A 22613-nucleotide genomic window follows, 5' to 3' on the forward strand; every position below is an offset into this window, starting at 1 on the left:
TTGTTTTGTTTTTCAGAAATACTTAACAGTTTCGGCCTACCACCTCTACCGATGGCATCGCCAGCACCTGCGCCCGGACCCTCGTGAGTACACCTTGACTTTGAACCTCAGCGCCGCAAAAGCCGGCACCGTCAGTAGCATAATCATCAGTACCTGGAGCATCACTGCAATAGCATTGCCCTTGCAAGGACCGTCAACAACTGGATGCGGACACTGTAGTTTTAATGACGACCATCTACCGGCCAGCAGCAGTCTCTCAGCCCATTCTGTGATAATGACCATCAGGTTTGTTTGTTCCACAGCTTTACCGCACTCAGTGATTCGAGGTGCACTTGGGGAAAGGACATCTTTTGCCCATGTCGTTAACTGTGTCGTACAGCGTTACCCTATCTTTCTTCTTTAAGCCCGTGCCAACCCATGTTCTAAAGGGAATTTCCAGAGATCTTAAATTCCCTGTGGTATCCCGCCACTAAGTGTAACGCTACACTACGCTGCGAGTTCACCGATCCTCAGAAGGATGGAGTTCCCTAAAATTCCACTATACATATTGGGGTGAAAATGGCGTGATATCGCGGGGCACCTCAGTTGCTGTGTGGTTTGACAGATCTGCCCTAAATGTCATATAGGCTCGATTCTCCACGAGAGAGATTCTGGGGAAACCCTCAGTAGAGTCCTGTATCTGGACATCCGCATTCATGTGTTTTATCCAAAACGTGGGTCAGAGAGGTCTTCCAGAGGATGTAGCTTGAAAAGAGGACGTTATTAATATCTAAAATAAGGACAGTTGTTACTCTGTGTGGTTACTTTTAGCTTGCGAGATAAAGTACAATAAACACACACAGTATACAAGTAAACAGCACAGAGTGATAATATTAGTGGGTATTATGAACAAGGTGGTATTTATATTCCCCACAAAACTCCAGGACGTTGCTAAATTTGAGAGGCGGGATAACTATTGTAATCCGTCACTTCACGGTTACACATTGAAAGACCTGACTTCAAAACAAGCGTTAGGCATTGTTTTGGAGTAAGATGCATCGAAGCATATGAATTTATAGAGTATTAATTAGCTGATTTTCTAGTTGACGGTCCCATTGTCTTCCGTAACGGCACGATACACTGATCTAGTTCGACGAAAATTAACTGACGGAAGGACTGCAAAATTCAGGTGTCTTCTAAAACTTACTGAATGAAGTAAAGTTCGTGAACTTTAAACTGTTTCTATTCGGCAGTATTTCGCACTCTGAAAAATTAGCACAAAATACTTCTGCCTTCAGCAGTTTTACAGAAGCACACCATCAATTCAAAAACATGTTATCAAAAAATGGTTCAAATGGATCCAAGCACCATGTGACTTAACATCTGAGGTCATCGGTCCCCTAGACTTAGAACTACTAAAACCTAACTAACCTACGGACATCACACACATCCATGCCCGAGGCAGGATTCGAACGTGCGACCGTAGCATCAGCGCGGTTGCAGACTGAAGTGCCTAGAACCACTCGGCCACAGCGGCCGGCATGCTATCAAAACTGTCCATTTACAGCTAACCTCCCCCCGAGACTGTATACAACGAACAACAGAGATGTAACTTGTAAACCAAAGAGTTTACAAGTCTGACAATCCTACCCGCTGGTGCATCTTTAAAAAACTTAATAAACGAATTTACACAATTTTAAGTAAACTTCTCCAAAAATGTGTGTGAAATCTTATGGGAATTAACTGCTAAGGTCATCAGTCCCCAAGCTTACACAATACTTAACCTAAATCTGCCTAATGACAAACACACACACCCAAGCCCGAGGGAGGACTCGAACCTCCGCCCGGACTAGCCGCACTATCTATGACTGCAGCGCCTATGACAGCTCGGCTAATCCCGCGCGGCAAACTACTTCAAAATTAATTCAAATACGTAAAATATGAATGAATATGAAATAATTAGTTTTATGAAGATGTATTTATCCGAAGTCATTTTTATATAAGAAAAAGTTTGCGATACCGCCTGGTAGCATAAGATTATTATTGTATCACTGGCTCGATTGCATTACACCATATGTCTATTTGCGTATACAGACGGAATGAATGTAGGTAAGAGAAGTACAATAATGATATTGAGAACAAAGAGTTCTTGTATTCTTTCGCTTCACCAAATTTGCTAGTCGGCGTCTAAGGTAGATATGTTCTTGATCTCTGAGGGAAAAACCTGCAATGCTACAACCCGTTCTACCTTAGCGCTAGTTAATGAAAATGTACTAGTAGAAGTTTAAATTGAGAAAAGACTACAAAATGTTTTTCTTTCTTCGTTCCATGAACTACACAATCAATAGACTAAGTAGGAGGCGAGACGGCGGTTTTCACCGCTGCACGAGGAATTTGCGTCGGTGGATGTAATCTTCCCGGAGTCGACGGCCACGCAGAAGAATAAGATGCCTGATGGTGCATTTCACAGTTTTGTTTACTCTTACAACAATGTAAAAAAGGAAAATATAGCTTGTTGTGAAATATGTTCAGTTCTGATTGCTTTTGCACACAGGCTGATTACGTGGCGGTAGTGTGCACGTTGTTCTGTGCTATAAGTATGTTCGATATGTTGAACATAACATAAATGTGTTTGTGTAACGATATATTTTGAAATAACCTAAATCAAGATATTTTTGAAAATATTTACTGAGGAAATAGTTCAATGAGCTGATAACGCTGATTTAAGAGCGCATTACGACGCTAAAGTGTACTTGTAGCTATGTTTGGTCGTTGCACATTACGTCTGCTTGAATTTAACATTGAATATTTTGATGTTTGTAAAAGGATAGAAATAATACATTGTTTCTGTAATTAACTGTCCTAAAAGTGATCATAATGAACACGAGCTTTAAAATACCAGCTAACAGTAGACTGAGTTTAAGTATCTGCTTGTCAGAAACCGTTGCACGCGGCGCCATCGCCAAAGTTATCACTGTCGTAGGTTAACTCTGGCTGACGTAGCAAAGCAATCAACCGCACCATTAATAAACAACATGGCAGCCAGCCAGGAATCGCAAGTGTCAGAAACAAGATACTTTGTAAAAACAGTGGTCTGGCAAGCTGCGCACTTTCCTACTTATGAAACAAGTCGCCTAGAATAGTCGACTTGTTTCCCTATTATTAAATCCCAATCATCGTTTTCCTCTCGACCTTGTGTTACACCGAACATCCAGGAAAACTGGTACACCTGCCTAGTATCGCGCAGAATTCCTGCAACACGACGTAGCATGGACTCGACTAATATATGAAGTAGTGTTGGAGATAATTGACACCATGAATCCTACAGGGCTGTCCATAAATCCTCAAGGATAAGAGGGGGGTGGAGTTCTCTTCTGAAGAGCACGTTGCAAGACACCCCAGATATGCCCAAAAAAGTTCCTGTCTGTGGAGTTTGGTGGCCAGAGGAAATGTTTAAACTCAGAAGAGTGTTCCTGGAGGCACTCTGTAGAAATTCTGGACGTGTGGGGTGTCGCATTGTTCTGCTGGAATTGCCCAAGTCCGTCGAGATGGAGAGTGGACATGAATGGATGCAGGTGATCAGACAGGATGCTTACCTACGTGTAACCTGTCAAGAGTCGTATCTAGACGTATCAGAGGTCCCATATCACTCCAATTCCACTTGCCCCACACCATTACAGAGCATCTGCTAGCTCGAACAGTCCCTGCTGACACGCAGAGTTTATGGATTCATGGGGTTGTCTCCATACCCGTACACGTCCATTCGATTGACACAATTTGAAACGAGACTCGTCCGACCAGACTCCATGTTTCCAGTCATCAACAGCCTAATGTCGGGATTGTCGGGCCCAGGCGAGGCGTAAAACTTTCTGACGTGCAGTCATCAAGGGTACACGAGTTGGCCTTCGGTTCCGAAAGCTCTTATCGATGATGTTTCATTGAATGCTTCGCACGCTGACACTTGTTGATGGCCCAGCATTGAAATTGGCAGCAATTTGTGGAAGGGTTACACTTCTGTCATGTTGAAAGATTCTCTTCAGTCCTCGTTAGCCCCGTTCTTGCAGGATGTTTTTCCGGGCGCAGCGATGACGGAGATTTGATGTTTTACCGGATTTCTGATATTCACGGTACACTTGTGAAATGGTCGTATGAGAAAGTGCCCACTTCATCGCTTCCTGTGTCCCATCGCTCGTGCGCCGACTATGACACTCCGTTCAAACTCACTTAAAACTTAATAACCTGCCATTGTAGTAGCAGTAACCGATCTAACAACTGCGCCAGACACTTGTTTACTTTATATAGGCATTGCCGACGGCAGCACGGTATTCTGCCTGTTTACACACCTCTCTATTTGTACCAGTTTCTTTGGCGCTTCAGATTATCGCTAGCATCGTGTTGTCCACGGACACATTTTACGCAGGAAGTATTCTTCTCAGTTACTTGCAAAGTGCTCTGTAATGTTTTATTGGCCCTTCAGAATTCGCGCTATATTTGGAAAGTGCTGGATTGTATACTTCGTCTGTGATTACAGAAAGTTCCTGCGGTGCACATCTTCACCCAAGCACACTAACAATTAGCAGTATACTGATTAGATTATTTCATAACTGGAGTTTGGAAAACCGTCAAAAGTCCCGAGTGGACGACATTGCTCTGCGTCGGTCTCTCTTGCAACTGTGACGTATTCACATTGCACCATTGTATACAACCACAGGACTCATTGGTTGCGAAGCAAATATTGGTATAATCGCCTTGTTCTTGGTCGCATGGGTCCATAGTGCGTGTTCAGGTGGTCGTCCGTTTCCCTATAATCATGTTATTAATCTTTGTCCACTAAGCACTGGGTGTTTATACTGTTTATCGTGTATTTTTGTTCAATTATTTCTCTTACAGTGAGAAAACTTCGCGCCCAACTGAATCGATTCGGTGAAGAGGATTATCATTCTTTTGTATTAACTTTTGTTTAAGGATGCTCACGTCACAGTTAACGCCTGCCGTCATAAGTTGCTACATCTCTTTGTGAGTTGTACTGTTCTCCGTACGAAATGGTGCCTCCTGTTTCTTTACAACTAATAATGACAGACATAGCAATATAAATAACAGCGTGACTCCGAGCTGACGTTAGGAGTTGACCAATAGTCAGAAACGGGTGCGCCCCACGTGACTCCCGTATGGTCCAAAACAGCGACAATTAGCCCAATTGAGAAGACTTTTATATACATAGCGCCTAACTTCAATAAAAGTTATTCGCATGTGTAAAGAGTGTCACTATTCGGTGTTTTCTAATTCACAGGTCCAAAACATTTACATCCTCTGTAGGCTGAAGAGCTAAAGAAACTGGTATAGGCATGCGTATTCAAATACAGAGGTATGTAAACAGGCAGAAGACGGCCCTGCGGCCGGAAGTGCCTATATAAGACGAGTGTTTGGCGCAGTTGTTAGATCGGTTATTACTGTTACAATGTCAGGTTAAGATTTAAGTGGGTTTGAACGTGGTGTTATACACTCCTGGAAATTGAAATAAGAACACCGTGAATTCATTGTCCCAGGAAGGGGAAACTTTATTGACACATTCCTGGGGTCAGATACATCACATGATCACACTGACAGAACCACAGGCACATAGACACAGGCAACAGAGCATGCACAATGTCGGCACTAGTACAGTGTATATCCACCTTTCGTAGCAATGCAGGCTGCTATTCTCCCATGGAGACGATCGTAGAGATGCTGGATGTAGTCCTGTGGAACGGCTTGCCATGCCATTTCCACCTGGTGCCTCAGTTGGACCAGCGTTCGTGCTGGACGTGCAGACCGCGTGAGATGACGCTTCATCCAGTCCCAAACATGCTCAATGGGGGACAGATCCGGAGATATTGCTGGCCAGGGTAGTTGACTTACACCTTCTAGAGCACGTTGGGTGGCACGGGATACATGCGGACGTGCATTGTCCTGTTGGAACAGCAAGTACCCTTGCCGGTCTAGGAATGGTAGAACAATGGGTTCGATGACGGTTTGGATGTACCATGCACTATTCAGTGTCCCCTCGACGATCACCAGAGGTGTACGGCCAGTGTAGGAGATCGCTCCCCACACCATGATGCCGGGTGTTGGCCCTGTGTGCCTCGGTCGTATGCAGTCCTGATTGTGGCGCTCACCTGCACGGCGCCAAACACGCATACAACCATCATTGGCACCAGGCAGAAGCGACTCTCATCGCTGAAGACGACACGTCTCCATTCGTCCCTCCATTCACGCCTGTCGTGACACCACTGGAGGCGGGCTGCACGATGTTGGGGCGTGAGCGGAAGACGGCCTAACGGTGTGCGGGACCGTAGCCCAGCTTCATGGAGACGGTTGCGAATGGTCATCGTCGATACCCCAGGAGCAACAGTGTCCCTAATTTGCTGGGAAGTGGCGGTGCGGTCCCCTACGGCACTGCGTCGGATCCTACGGTCTTGGCGTGCATCCGTGCGTCGCTGCGGTCCGGTCCCAGGTCGACGGGCACGTGCACCTTCCGCCGACCACTGGTGACAACATCGATGTACTGGGGAGACCTCACGCCCCACGTGTTGAGCAATTCGGCGGTACGTCCATCCGGCCTCCCTCATGCCCACTATACGCCCTCGCTCAAAGTCCGTCAACTGCACATAGGGTTCACGTCCACGCTGTCGCGGCATGCTACCAGTGTTAAAGACTGCGATGGAGCTCCGTATGCCACGGCAAACTGGCTGACACTGACGGCGGCGGTGCACAAATGCTGCGCAGCTAGCGCCATTCGACGGCCAACACCGCGGTTCCTGGTGTGTCCGCTGTGCCGTGCGTGTGATCATTGCTTGTACAGCCCTCTCGCAGTGTCCGGATCAAGTATGGTGGGTCTGACACACCGGTGTCAATGTGTTCTTTTTTCCATTTCCAGGAGTGTAGTTGGCGCACGAGCAATGGGACACAGCGTCACCGTGGTGGCTATGAATGGTCACTTTCCCGTACGAACATTTCGCTAGTGTATGGTGAATATCAGAAATCCGGCAAAACATTTCCGATATCGCTGCGCCCGAAAAAAGATCCTGCAAGTTAGAGACCAACGGTGACTGAAGAGAATCGTTCAACGTGACAGAAGTGCAACCCTTCTGCAGACTGCTGCAGATTTCAATTCTGGGCCATCAACAAGTGTCAGCGTGCGAGCCATTCAACGAAACATCATCGATAAGGGATTTCGGAGCCGAAGGGACACTTGTGTACCCTTGATGGCTGCACGACGCAAATATTTACGCCTCTCCTGGACCCGTCCACACCGACGTTGGGCTGTTGATGACTGGAAACATGTTGCTTGGTCGAACGAGGCTCGTTTCAAATTGTATTGAGCGGATGGACGTTTACGAGTATGGAGACAACTTCATACGTTCATGGACCCTGCGTGTCAGCAGGGGAATGTTGAAGCTGATGGAGGGTCTGTAATGGTGTGGGGCGTTTGCAGTTGGAGTGATATGGGACCCCTGATAGGTCTAAATACGAATCTGACAGGTACACGCATCCTGTCTGATCACCTGCATCCACTCATGTGCATTGTACATTCCGACGGACTTGGGCAATTACAGAAGGACAACGTGGCATCCCATACGTCCAGAATTGCTACGGAGTGGCTCCAGGAACACTCTTCTGAGTCTGAACATCCTCTGCCCACCAAACCCCCAGACATGATCATTATTGAGCATATCTGAGATGTCTTGCAGCGTGGTCTTCAGTAGAGATCTGCATCACGTCGTACTCTTACGGATTTATGGACAGCCCTGTAGTATTAATGGAGTCAGTTCCCTCCAGCACTCTACACCATTCGTCGAGTCCATGCCATATCGTGCTGCGTCACTTCTGCGTGCTCTCGGGAGCCCTACACGATATTAGACACGTTCGTTGGCTCTTCAGTGTATAAGAAACGTTCAGGTGAAGCACTGATTCTTGTTTGAGACATGACAGATACAATGATGATACGAAACAGCATGTACTGTAGTCGATAGGCGTAGCTGGCACCTGCTACCGACACCACAAAGATGCTCCTTGCTATCGGAGCATCGCTGGCCACACCAGTGAGACGGAAGTATGACGACACGCTCACAGAAGTTGTCTGCGCCACCGTCTGCGGCTTGTCTTGAAAGAGACCGACACACGGACAGGATGGCAGTTTTGCATCTGGCTACGTTCCTGCCAACGCCTAGACTACAGCAAGTAACGAGCAAACGACGTTTACAGTGACAACATAGTTAGAGGCAACAAATTAAACTCTTCATCTTAATCTGCAAGTACTTGCACATGTTTGTGATCTTTGAACAGTGCTCCGAGAAATAGTGATCATAGGTCTGTGAAAAGAGGCAGTTATTTTGCTGCAGACCACTATGCAACTCTGCTTGAGGGCAGCAATTGAAACTTCGTGTAGCCGTAACGCCGACCAGAGTGACCGAGCGGTTCTAGGCGCTACAGTCTGGAACCACGCGACCGCTACGGTCGCAGATTCGAATTCTGCCTCGGGCATGGATGTGTGTGATGTCCTTCGGTTAGTTAGGTTTAAGTAGTTCTAAGTTCTAGGGGACTGATGACCTCAGAAGTTAAGTCCGATAGTGCTCAGAGCCATTTGAACCATTTTTTTAAATAGCCGTAACGAATGTTCATGCTGCAGTTAACGTGGCTGGTCCGTGTACGGAAGAAGAACCTTTAAGTCATACTACACTGACTGCACAATTTATTACATTTGAAGCCGGAGGAAGACGTTATGGTGGGCGGTACTTGTGGTTGTTGTGTTAACGTGGTGGGGCAGAATTACAGGGTACTAAAATGTGATTGTACACAGATTTTTTGAGTGAGCTCGGTGTTTTGAACTCCATTCCGAATAACGGATATTGACTGTTGCTGTCAGAAGTTTGATGTATCCATACTACCGGTACTGACGAATAGTAGACACTTGGTGTGGACTGCTACCTGATATCGGAAATTTTGGTTTCCTTCCAGGACATAACTTCAGAGATAGGACTGATTTCTGCCTAGCACGTTATCTAGCATAGCCTGTTACGATTGTGCGGTTATTTTGTCTTCCTAAATTAGCGAATACATTTGCCCTTGGACACATTTTGACCTGTATGTGCAGTTGTGTGGCATTAACTGCGTGTGGATGCACTGGGTATTTAACGAACTGTTTTTTTTTTCATTTTTTAAAAATAATTGCTCAGGTAAGAACAGAACTGGCCCACCGAGGGTTCCGTACAATCTTAATTATGTATATATGTAGTTAGTCTATAATTAGGATGACGACCATTTCTGCCTGTTATCGCCATTGATACTGGGAAGATGTCGGACCCAGGGATTCCAAGGTTTTCCCGAATACTTTAATTTCAGGTTTCAAGATGGATAACAAACGACAAAAGAATTAGTTCTTTGTGTGGTATAGTTACAAATTAAACATTATCGGATTTTTTCCTTTACTTGTACAGTGAAACCTTGCTTCTTGCCAAATTTAATGTTTGTTGACGAACGGGAAGTACCCTACAGGTTTTGATGAGTGAGTTTGTGATTATCAATATATGTGACATAAATACGCGTATCTTTTCATTGCACTGACTTAGAAGATTACCTTCATTACACCGCCAATTGGCTAAAGACCTTAGCACGTTACATAAATTTCAGCTTTATACGTCTACCCATTACTGAGGAGCTGGGTTTTGAACAGTTCGACAGACAGACAGACGGACAACAAAGTGAACGTACAAGGATTCCGTTTTACCGATTAAGGTACGGAACCTTAAAAAAGGAATTTCCCTGGATTAGTTTTATATATAGACTTGTGATTTGTAAGCTGTATTATTAAGTGGGGTTTGACTTAAAAGTGGTTTAAATTTTAATGCATAAACGAGACATCTGCCGTGTAGATTACAGATCAGCTACTGCGAGACGGAAGACGATTAACACATTTACATTTCTTCATTGTGGTATTAAGCCAGGTTTTTTCAGGTTGCTATATAAATGTTTATCTGCTTTGGCTTTGTTAGAGATGGATAAAGAAACAGAATGCTATTGAAAGTTTGATCGACGTCTTTGGCACTATATCGTGTATGACAGTAGCCCGAACATATTCATATTTTTTATGTGAAAGCCATAGTGGACATGTCGGAGCATGGCTGACATTTTTGAACTACGGGAGGTCCTACGAGAATCTGAGCTTCTAAAGATTTTAATAATTGTATTTAGCTAGATATTTCAAAAAATGTTTGATTATTATGCTAAATTTCGAAGCTGTGACAAGGAAACTGATACTAAGTTTTAATGAGCTTGTGTTTTGCATTTGTTTCTTGATTGGCAATTGACTTCAATTGTGCACGCTTTAAATCGTCCAGGTATTGTTTAGCATTTTGCATTGTGATGTTAACAGTGCCAAAATATATTAATACTGACTGTGTTCAGGCTTATGCCATATGTGTATTTGAAAAGAAATGAGTAATGAAACCTGAAACATCTACGGATTCGTGACTCTTCCTACCGAAACACCCCAGCGACGAATGACTCAATAGTAGACAGTCGACCACCCGCAGCGGCCCTGCGAAGGGAACGCGGAGTGTGTTCCCTAAAAGCTTGTCATCTGCATTTGGGGCGGTTTAAGCGTGTGGAAATACTCCTTTTGTCACACCAAAAATCCAGACACTGCTCAATGTCTCCCTCAAGTTTTGATCCACTCGTCTTGCCCGATTGTCATTCCACGTTTGAAGTCCGTTAACTCACCATACCGTGCCATGTTCACTTCACACCTATCTATGTCGAACTATTCACAAGAATATACCGAAGTGGCCATCCAGTTTCCTGTCTTTGGGCCGACTATTGTACTGTATGGAAAACGACGGAGAGGCTTCGTCCCCGCCGTAGCCCTCAGTGGTTCACAACGCCACAACAGGCTACAGCAGTCCACTCACCCCACTGCCGACCCACACCGAACCCAGGATTAGTATGCGGTTCGGTCCCCAATGGACCCCCCCCCCCCCTCCCCCAAGAACGTCTCACACCAGACGAGTGTAACCCCAATGTTTGCGTGGTAGAGTAATTATGGTGTACGCGCACGTGGAGATTGTGTTTGCGCAGAAATCGCCAACGTAACATTCGCCAAGGCAGATGGAAAACCGCCTTAAAGCCATCCACAGACTGGCCGGAACACCGGCCATCGACACTAATCCGCCAGGGGACTTTTGCTGGGGACCGACGCGCCTTCCTGCCCGGAAAGCAGTGCGTTAGACGACACGGCTAACCGGGCGAGGCTCGCCCGCCCATAGTACATACAAAGGTGTGATAAATCCTGCTCTCGTACACTGAGTTCCTCAAGCGTTTCCGAGAAATCGAGATTCAGAGTTCTATGAGACTATTTTAATTCACTTCGCAAAACATGAGACAGATGATCACGAGTCAGTAGCTAACATTCTGTAAGAAAATATCTGTAAAGAAGCAGCTAAGCTTAAAGCTAAATATCCCTTTTCGATGTAGCCCCAAGTAGATAAGTATTTTCAGCAAAGGGAAACAGAGTGAGACGTACAAAGATATTATGACACATAATTCTACTTAATGCGCAACGACAATCTCCACTTGCTGGACGACCTCCAATGATACAGCCGGTTGGACTGGCCTGGTAATTTCTCTCCGCACCGGAATAGTGAAGACAGCAGTCTGATAATCTCCGTCCAAAGCCGTGTAAGTCCTTTACGCTTGACTTTTTCCACAATGTGGGCTCAAGACATTTTCTTGAAGAAGAACGATGTTGCCGACTCTGATTTTGCCTCTTTGGCTACGTTCTGAATTGATAAAAGCTCCTGGGTAACGGTAAGTAATGTTTTCTCCAACTAGTCTATAACTCTTCTGTTAGTCTCTGCTGACACTTGAATTCTTTTAGTAAGTCAGTTGACTTTGAGAGCTCATTCTCTCTCAGTAACGTAGTAAATCCCCCCACTATCAGAAAGCGCGCTGACGCGAGCACTTCGTCATCACTCTGGGAGACAGATCTCGAGCGAGTTGCGTCCAGCTTCGATGCTCATAACCGTTTGAAGTCTCTCGTCGTCCAGCTTCCTTAGGAATCGGTGTACTGAACCAACCATCCTTTCCCACCAAGCCGCGCGTGGAGCGATGAACTTCCTGGAGATACACCTTTGGGTGATACATTCATGGGTTCGATCCGATGTAAGGGTTTCCCAAAGTTACAGTATTTATCGGTGAGCGGGTTTGGGTGGTCACTGTAAATACACTACGCGACACAGTTAGTGTCACATTTTTGAAACTTCGTCATTTTCTCCCATTACGACGCAAAAGTTAGAAATTTGGTTCGAGGATGCCTACAGTCTTCCCAAAGCAAAGTGTCAACACTTGAGGAAAAAAGGTCACACCTGAGAAGTTCATGTCGGGTGTAATGTGGGTTAATGGTGTCACATTGGCACCAAATTTCATCACGATTTTGACCAACGCCACCCTTGAACGTGGCACACAATGGGAAGGTCGTCACATCCCCTTTACCGACATCTCATACCTTCTCTTGAAGTCTCTGCGGTTGAGGTCAGAACCGGACCATCAAGACATCAAATCATTCTGTTTTCTTATGTATGGTCGAGGAAAACATTTCAGACACACCATCGCTCAGAATTGACAGAAAAAAGGATGAGGAGGTGGCACAAAAGGTGTCAATGAAAGCGCTCCTTCCCCTGTGGTGTATTTACACACATTTCCCACTCGAAGCCGACAGTTTACAGTGCATCCATGATACGCTCTTGATCAAATGTTGTAACATTGCACGTCTCACTCATCCTGGATTTGAGTGACGCGGCGATAGGCAACATAATCCTGTGGACATCTCTATCTCGTTGAACCAATCCATCCGCCTGGCAGCAGGCAAGCGCGGATGCAGGGCTCATTTAAGGTGGGTGGAGATTTTCAGTGGGTATCGCCCCATCCCCGCTCAAACATGTCATCATACCATCACAACGACTTGTGAAGTTCCTTAGATGCCTGCGATTTTAATAATAATAAAAATGAAATAGTTAAAATGTTTTAGTACTATCACAACAATTTGTTTACATCAGGGATTAGTGAAGTACTTTTGCTTCTTGAGGTTGGGGCATTACGACCGATATCCCATAACCCTCCCACCCCTCCCCCAGCGGAACCAGATCCCGGCAGCGGGAACGCTCTCTCTCTCTCTGTCTCTGTCGCTCTCTCTGAGATGCTCATGAGTGTAGATAAAATGACACATCTCATTGATTGAAGATGACACGAGACTGGCTCACCTGTTGTCTGGTATCCAGTGCATTGAGTACACAGTGAATATTTTCCCGTAAGGTGCATGCTCCCACGCCCGAGTCTGCTCCAGGTTGCGAGATGCCGCGTCGTACACGTCATACTGTATGACGCCTGGAAGTGCGTTGTGCTTCTCGGCGTGCTTCAGCATGGCCGGGCTCACGTCCGTCGCGATGAGCCTCACGCCTCTGGGAAGCCGTCCCGCTATCACCTGCCGCGAGAAACGGGAGTTCACGGATTCTGAGACGCATATCAGCGAATAAAAATTTATTCTACAGTTCAATTAAGAGAAAGTGTTTAGGCCAGCGTGTGTTTCTGGTCATCGCAAAAGAGGTGTAACCAAAATCAAAGGAAGTTACTACAAATAATATGAATTCGGCAATGAAACGTAAAGAAACGCCTGGGGCTAGTTTTGTTGTATTCCAGTCCGGGGAAGAGACAGGAATAGACTCCTACTGTGGAATTTTATGTTGCTACACCAAATGTGAGGCACTTTGACTTCTTCAGCAAGCTCGTTCATTGCTTTGCCTGTGAATGTAAGCGATAAGGTCTGAGAAATTGACTGGTTTTCCTTTCTAGTTCGTGGGTGATGAATGATTATGTGTGTGTGTGTGTGTGTGTGTGTGTGTGTGTGAAATCTTTTGGGACTGAACTGCTAAGGACATCAGTCCCTAGGCCTACACAAAGACACACATCCATGCCCGATGGAGGACTCGAACCTCCGCCGGGACCAGCCGCACAGTCCATGACTGTAGCGCCCTTAGATCTCTCGGCTAATCTTGTGATACGCCAGCCTTTATCGGAATCCTTGAAGATGGGTTATTATTCTGTTGCTCTCTATAATCTTCTTCAGATTCAACTATGGCAAAATAATCGAAATATGTCCAAAGAATTACCGACCATCACCCTCAATTGATAAAACTAGATCTAGCAAAAGATATCGAGTACGTTATGGAGACTCTTAGTCATTATTTCATAGATTTCAGCAAAGTTAATGTGAAAGAAGCGTTTCTCTACAAAGGGAACTAGTTTCTTCCTCTTCCTGTTCCATATGCTGTTAATTTGAAAAACACATATGAGAACTTTAAACTGCTGCTCATACTTATCAAGTATGAGAAGATAACTAGGTGACTACAATTCTTCTCGGCGTTGAGCTTCGGTACACAAAGACGGCTGATTTCTATGCGAGTGAGACAGAAGACACAGAGAAAAACGCTATTAGAGAAAAAGTGACCTTTTCGTAATGAACTCCCAGCTGGGCAGAAGAATATAGTGAACGTCCTCTTTATTAACCACAAAAATGTGTGTCTAGATCTACTGCACGTTAAATACTGTCTTATTAAAGTCCTTGTGAAATACGTGGACAAAACTTCAAGTGTATTCATGTACTTGCTAGAGACGTTTTCTAGGATCAGTTAATCAAAAATTAAAGGAGAGAATTTTGTAGGCCCGCAAAGTTATTGATTTAATGTCCGAATAACATTTCCTCAATTTGTTGAGTCATATTGAAAAAAAAGGCATGACTGTCATCTAGGAGTGTCTGCAAGAACTTTGGAAGGCAGCCACAGGGCAGAGAACTATAACGATATTGCCCAAGAACTACTGACATAATACCAACTAATGGATTGTAAGATGTCACTTGAATTATATTTCTTGAATGATCATTTGGGCCTCGTAACTTTTACGTTTTTAGAGACAAACGAGAAGAACGGTTCCACTAGGGCATTTCTCAAGTGGAAGAGGCGTTATCAAGGCAAATAGAGAACCGCATTATCGTCCTACTCCTTCTGGTCCAAATGAAGCGATGTTTTTCAGGCAAAATGTCGTAGGTAATCGGGAAGGAACCATTTTTTGGTATGATTATGTACTTTTATTTACTCTTATGTCACTTGTTTCTTCGATTCCTTTACATATCGACAAAGCTTTTTGCTATTTACTTTTGAAAGGCTTAATACGACAGCTGTCATTTTGCCAGACGCACACAATAGACTGGCATCTACAAAAACAATTATTATATGCGAACTATGGTTCGCACAAAAAGTCTGATATTAAATCTGTGTTTAGGGACGAATTGTCTTCCACAAACGGTGTATACTGTTCCTTCAACTGAAAAATGCGGCTTTCAGTAGATCAGTGTAATCATAAAAAGTGGTCCACTCTGAGCGGGAGAAGCGACAACAAGCCATCACCAAGCATCCAGATACGTTTCTGGCTCATGCGCATAGCATGAAAGCCACACCGGCTGCTCACCATTGGGCAATGAAATGCACTAATGTCCTCTAAGTAGTAGCTACCTCCCAGTGTTCCATTCGCCTGTAACGACTAACAGCTAGAACAATAACCATCAGATTATCATTCAAACAATACACCTACTACGGTTTTTTTATCTTAATGTGTGATGGTGCTATGTTAACTGTTTGAAGTGAAACACTTGAGAGTTAGGGTTCATTAGCTTCCTTTGGCTCATGGTAAAATATGTTATACATTATGAATGGAAAGCAAGAGGCCATGTCTAAACTTCTACAAAAATTTTTAACTAACTGATTTCCGGCTTTTAGGCCGTCATCGGGCACTAAGATATTTGTAACTGCGAATTTTTTCATATCAAAGATTGTGAATTAGGTGCCTTCAGAGAGTCAAAAACGACAGATATTAACGTCGAATACAAGACTAAATTAAGAAAAATTATTTCTATAAAAATAGTGGAGTAAAAACAATTTAGTTCAAATAAAATATATGACATTTGAATTAATGGTTTAGATAACAAAGTCCAGCAACTGTTCAGAGACGAAAAAGCAAACTGATGAACATTCAGTAATCTTTAGCGACTTGTTACGAAGACAAGACTGTGAAAGGCAGTACTGTTTTAGATAAGTATTATATTAAAAGTGAGATACATGGTGAAAGTAGCCTGGTAAGTGAAACAACAATAACTATATGTAGTAGAATTAAAGGGAAACTGAAAAAAGTAACTGAAGTAAAGTAAAGTATGGGCCATATAAGTAGAAGAGTAATTTACAAAGTAGTTTGGTTGGACTTGTTTGCAGCATCTGCAGTTAAAAATGGTTAGTAAAACTCTCTCTAATCATTCAGTACCATGTTCGCGAAATAGAAATATGTTAATTCATTCCCATTATCTCATGACAGTTCATCTTCTTCTCGTTTTGTATATATGTAGGCCTTCATGCTGCACATTGTAACTGTGGTCTTCATTAAGCAGGTGGTCTGCAAAGGTAGAATGTCATTTTCTAAGTCTCCAACTTCTTTGGTGGTCCATCATGTAGGTGGATATGGCCCTGCTAAGCTGGCCATCGCAGAATTTGCACAGTTACAAGTGGTTTTGTATATTCGAAGCTGATTTGCTGTCGTTATAACTATTATAAAATGTGTTCCGTAATGTTGTACACCTAAGAGTAAAGCTTCCTCTCTAAATTCGGAGGGAGTTTTCCTGGAACTGGAACGCTGGCCGGAGTGCCCGTGCGGTTCTGGGTGCTACAGTCTGGAACCGCGTGACCGCTACGGTCGAAGGTTCAAATCCTGCCTCGGGCATGGATATGTGTGATGTCCTTAGGTTAGTTAGGTTTAAGTAGTTCTAAGTTCCAGGGGACTGATGATCTCAGCAGTTAAGTCCCATAGAGCTCAGAGCCATTTGAACCATTTTTTGAAACTGGAACTGTGTGCATTTATGTGAGGTGTGTGTCGAACGCAGGGCAAAAAATAATGGAGAACTGTTGTTTTCCTTGTTCTACGCAGTATAAAGTCTACCAAGGCAAGAGTAAAACCATAGGTTGATGTTGTTTGTTTAATTTTGGGTGGAAATTATCACACACATTTATCTGAGCTAAATAGTTTTTACAGGATAGGCAAAATAAAGCCACTAATGTCGATGAGCAGGAGAACTGTCCATCACAGAAAACGATTGAAACCGCGATTTCGATGCACCAATCGGTTGCTATTACATGTCTGAGTCAAGTGGAATCACGCTTTTGGATTCTCTGTTCCTCATTTCTTCAGATGAGTCCTGGTTCAGCCTACTGGTGTTGATGAGGTCGTAGAACATGCGCCATTACGCATCGGAAAATCCACGCAATACGTCGAAGAGCCGTTACAAAATCTCAAGGTAGATATTTTTTTGCGATATGCCTAGTATCTGCATCTTAAACGCTTCTTTCAGGTAATAGTTAGTGATAACCGCTATGTCCAGAAACTGTGCAATCCATATCTGGATCAACTCACAGAAGATGAACGAATGTATGGATATTTTCAACGAGACGGAGCAATTGGACATACTATCTTGATAACCCTGTCACGACTGCATGAGATGTTCGGTGAGCAAGGGGAAATCGCCAGAGGCAGAGATATCTCCTAGTAACCTCGATCGCCTGGTCTATGTCCCTATGATTTTTATCTGGGGGTGAAACTGAAGGGTCAGATGTACTCAAATAATACTCACACACACTGGAACAGCTACGGTAGAACACTGAAAACGCTATTTCTGCTACAGAGCTACTACGCGTGTCTCAGTTTGATAAACCGACCACGGTGTCGCGTCGACTTCAACGGCGGCCACTTTCGGTATCTCCTGTGATGTTCATTAACAAAAGTCAATCGTGCGTCAGTCTTATTGTATATATTTTCTGGGTCAGTTGTATTTAGCCCATCTTCTTCACATTTGTATCGAAGTAATTATTCTCACTTTAGTGTTATATGTAAGGTTATTAACTATCTTCTTTCCCAGTCAACTATGAGACTCTTTGGATTACCTAGTTTAAAATCTACACAATTCACGGCCATCTTTGTACCTGATGACTTCATAACAGTCTAAAACCGATTATCGGTTCATTACATAAATGTTGTGTAACATTATGCAATTGCTGTGCGTTTCTCATTCAGAATGATTTGAGAGTGACTTGTCAATCACCTTTGTTAAGAGTATCACAAATTTAGCTGTAGCGAAAAATAGATTCAGTATCTGATGAAATGTTTCCGGACAATGCTATGTAATGCCGCATTGACCACTAGACATCAGGAGAATAGTACGCGCTAGCATATACGGAGGCGGGGAGTATAGTGTTGTCAGTACAGAAGAACTAATGGCACAGCGGTTCCGTTAGGACAGCTCAGTGATTCGAACGTGAACTAGCCGTTTTATGTCAGCGAATAACAAATCCACCATGGACATCACAACGCTTCTAAAGCTGCCCAGCTCGAAATGTTGGAGATGTGACTGTGAAGTGGAAACATGAAGAAACAACCATAGATAAACGAGCGGCATGCCGACCTCACGTATTGACCGACAGGGTCATCGTGCTTTGCATAGGCTGGTCGTAAAAAGTCGCTTTAAATCAGTGGAAAGAGTCTCTCGTCAGCTTCAAAGCGCAATCAGCAGTCCAGCTAGCACATCGAGTGTGCTTAGAAAGTTAAAAAGAATGGAGTGTCTCAGATACTGCACTGCAGTAAAAGCAATGAAACACAGTGCTCGAGAAATTCGTCATAAGCCTTAAATTTCTAAAATCAGTACTGCTCGAAATTTTTGGAAATTTGTGGTAAGATCTTATGGGACCAAACTGCTGAGGTCATCGGTCCCTAAGCTTACGCACTATTTAATCTAACTGAAACTAACTTACACTAAGGACAAAACACACACTCATGCCCGAGGGGGGACTCGATCCTCCGACGGGGGGAGCCGCGTGGATACGGAGCAACGTTTGGGGTTTTGCAAAGAGTGATGTCATTGGGTAGTGGATGACTTGAAACGAATGATTCTGGGTCATGAATAACGCTATTCCTGTGGCAATCCAATGGAAGAGTCTAGGTTTGGAGAATGCTTGGAGAGCGTGAGGTACCCTCACGTAAAGAGTTAACAGTGAAATACAGCGGAGGTTTTGTTACGGTATGAGTATGCATTTCGTGATTAGGCCGTCATAGCTTTATTGCTCTTAAAAACCTCTAAATGCGGAAGGATATGAACTAATTTTACAGCAGTATTTGTTTTGTAAATAAAAATGCCTTGCCTTGCTACACTGTGTTTTATTTTCCCAGAAGCGTTTCGTCTTTTTACACTTTAAGGCATCATCAGTGAGTTCTATAATGATACAACTATGATGCACTTTTGTTTTGATATGTATTATTCGTAGATTATAATACTCTGTGTGTGTGTGTGTGTGTGTGTGTGTGTGTGTGAGAGAGAGAGAGAGAGAGAGAGAGAGAGAGAGAGAGAGAGAGAGAGTGAGTGAGTATGAGTGAATGAATGAGAGAGAGAGAGAGAGAGAGAGAGAGAGAGAGAGAGAGAGATAGAGACAGACTAAATATGCACAGATTTATCTTGGTTTAAATGTCTTGTGGAGGGGTTCATAGACAAGTGGGTGGAAAGAGAGTTGGGAGGTGTTATTATTATAATCCTCTGTTGTATTGTTACTCTATTATTTTATCTAGTAGTGTAAACAATTAGTTATAAGTACTTGATAATTCAACAGGGTTTTCTCTTCTGCTTTGGTTTTCTGTATGTGATAATTTTCTTTCAGAGTTAGGAGGTGTTTTTTTATTGTTGATTCTAATTATTTTCATGTGTTGTTCTCTAGTGGTTGGTTTGTGATTGTGTTCTCTTAGGTGTTCTGCAAATGTGGAGTGGTTTGTCCTATACTTCTAGGCTCTCATGAGTTCTTTGTATCTGACATCAAATATTCTGTGTCTCGGAAGACTCAGAATGCATCAAAACAAAAAGTGCAAACAAAATAAAAAGTGGAAAGAAACACAAATAAACGTGTACGTAACTTCCTGACAGATTAAAACTGCGTGCCGGACCTAGACTCGAACTCGGGACCTTTGCCTTTCGCGGGCAAGTGCTCTACCAACTTTTTTTTAACATCCTTTTTTGTTTCTTTTTTTGTAATAATTTGTATTGAAGAAACTAAAAGTACATATATATTCACTATGCAAGAGTTCTTCAAGGTACCACTCCATTTAAACATACACAAATGACTGTTAATTAAGCAAATAAATAAATAAATACATTAAAAAGAAAAACATTAAATGCAACAAAGTATAAAATATTCTGTCTTCTTGCTTTTTTTTAAATTTCTTTTTTGTTTTTTTGTCGATGCATGGGAACGTGGATAAGGGTGTTGCATCATGTGACAGGTATGCATGGTACACCCCAGCTTTGAGGGGGGTCAAGAAAGACGCTGCGGAGATAACCGGCAAAAGTTTGTCGGTAAGACGGTTTTCGGGTGAGGGTGCTATGCGAGGTCACAACTTTGTACCAGAAGTCAAGGACTGTATGTTGACCATTTTGAAAGAGGTATTCTAAAGCCAGTCCTCGAAACCAGATGAGAGTATGGTGCTTAGCAAGAGGGTAGTGAAATGTCTGGGGCAACAACAGGAAATCCGGGGTTACCGTCGTTGGCGGGGCACGGAGGTAAAAGCCCACCATTCTTTGGATGAGGAGCCATACGTTTTGTTTCAGGGGGCAGGTAAGACGGTGCTCGTCGGTGTCTTCGAGCTGACAGTCAGGGCAGAGTGGGGAGGTGGCCAGTCCTACGCGATAAAGTCGACTGTTAGTCGGGAATTTTCCATTAACTAAAACATACCACAGTGCAGACACAGACGACGGTAAAAAGGGTGCATGCACACACCCCCAAACAATGCGCCAGTTAATGTCAGGATGCCGTAGCACCATGGGGTCGCAAGGGTTGGCCAGCATAAACAAACGATAATAATCTTTTGTACGGGGAGGACGGGCGACTGGAAGATCGGCCCGAACGTAGCTGAGTTCTATGAAACAATAGGCGACGTGGTACAATAATTGAGAAATAGGTGTCAAATTGATCGGTGGATCGAGAGAAGCTGGTCGGAGGATATCTAAGAGACTACGTGTTAAGGACGGAACCGTCCCCTGCTAGTGCCGCAACAGAGTGTGGACAAAGAGTGCAGAAGATCGTGCCCGCACGTTGACGAGTCCGAGGCCACCTTTTGCAGGAGGCAATGTTAAAGTGTTGTAGCGGACTTTGAAAAGTGCCCCTGCTGACACAAAATATCCAAAGGCTGATTGGATGCGGCGGCCAAAGAGTAACGGAATTGGGAGGATCTGGGCGACGTGTACCAGTTTAGGGGCTACATACATGTTGACATAGGACACACGTTGGAGTTGGTTTAAGTTACGGTGCACTTGACCGCGGACATGGTGCCGAATCGACTGCAAAAGCCGCCGGTATGCCAGTGCCATTGTGCGGTGTGTGGAGCTCGTAAATTCGATACCCAAGTAACGAAGGGTGGTACTGACTGGGAGTGGGTTCGGCACCATAGCCGGGAGGCCGCGCCCAATGTGCATCATAGTCGATTTACGGACATTAAGAATGCTACCAGAAAGACGTCCATACTGGTGGATTCATTGGATGGCGTCATTGAGTTCCGTGGAGGAGCAGGTGAGAAAGAGGAGATCGTCCGCATAAGCCCTACAGTGAAAGGTGTAGTCACGCAAAGTGAGGCCCTGCAGTCTAGAAGTAAGTCCAGTGATGAGGGGATCAAGTGCAATGGCATATAGTAAAGTAGACATAGGGCATCCTTGACGTACAGAGCGGCGTATAGGAATCGGTCCTACAAGCCTCCCATTGACTTGTACCATCGAGAAGGCGGGAAGTAGTAACCGGCGAATGGCATCGACAAAAAGTAATGGGAACCCCATACGTGTCGCCACCATGAGGAGGAATGGGTGTCGAACGCGATCAAAGGCACTCGTGAAATCGACGGATACCAGTGCTGCACGAAGGCGACAAACCGACGCCAGTGCAATGAGGTCACGGCATTCTCCTAGGGCTGTTTGTAAGGTGGCCCCACAACCACGTGCAGTCTGCTCAGGTGATATGACCGTAGGTAAGACGGTGCGCATGCGCGCTGCTAAGAGGCGTGCATAGATTTTATAGTCTGCATTCAGTAGTGTAAGGGGGCGATATGCAGAGACATGAGGCCCTCCCTTCGGTTTAGGCACGGGTAGATGAATGCCAGTGACGAATTCAGGTGGAATTGGGAAGGATGGAGTAAAGAGTTCCTGAATCATTTCCGTCCAGCGAGGAAGCATCAACGTGATGAATGCTCGGTAAAACTCCACTGGGAAACCATCTGGTCCTGGTGATTTGTTCTTGGCCCCTCTGTTGATCGCATCTACTACCTCTTCTGCGGTGATTGCAGACATCATGGACGTTGACTCCGCTACGGTGAGGGTCCGATCAGGGGAAGGACGGAGATCATCAGGAATGGGCGTCACCATCTGTTCATCATCATAAAATTGGCGATAATGTTCAGCAAAGGCAGACACCACCGCCGCCTGTGTTGTG

The 22613-nt window shown here is 44.3% G+C and overlaps 1 protein-coding gene across 3 annotated transcripts in view; it reads right to left on the reverse strand.

Annotated features, from left to right (window-relative positions):
* LOC126335148 (juvenile hormone acid O-methyltransferase-like) overlaps positions 1-22613 on the reverse strand; it is a 145600-nt gene that overhangs the window by 31819 nt on the left and 91168 nt on the right. For all 3 annotated transcript variants that reach the window (XM_049998116.1, XM_049998114.1, XM_049998115.1), the window contains exon 3: positions 13272-13492. In XM_049998116.1, coding sequence (XP_049854073.1) covers positions 13272-13492 — 221 coding nt within the window. The remainder of the gene's footprint in view (positions 1-13271; positions 13493-22613) is intronic.

This window comes from Schistocerca gregaria, chromosome 2 (assembly GCF_023897955.1).
Source record: "Schistocerca gregaria isolate iqSchGreg1 chromosome 2, iqSchGreg1.2, whole genome shotgun sequence".
NCBI classification, from domain to species: domain Eukaryota; kingdom Metazoa; phylum Arthropoda; class Insecta; order Orthoptera; family Acrididae; genus Schistocerca; species Schistocerca gregaria.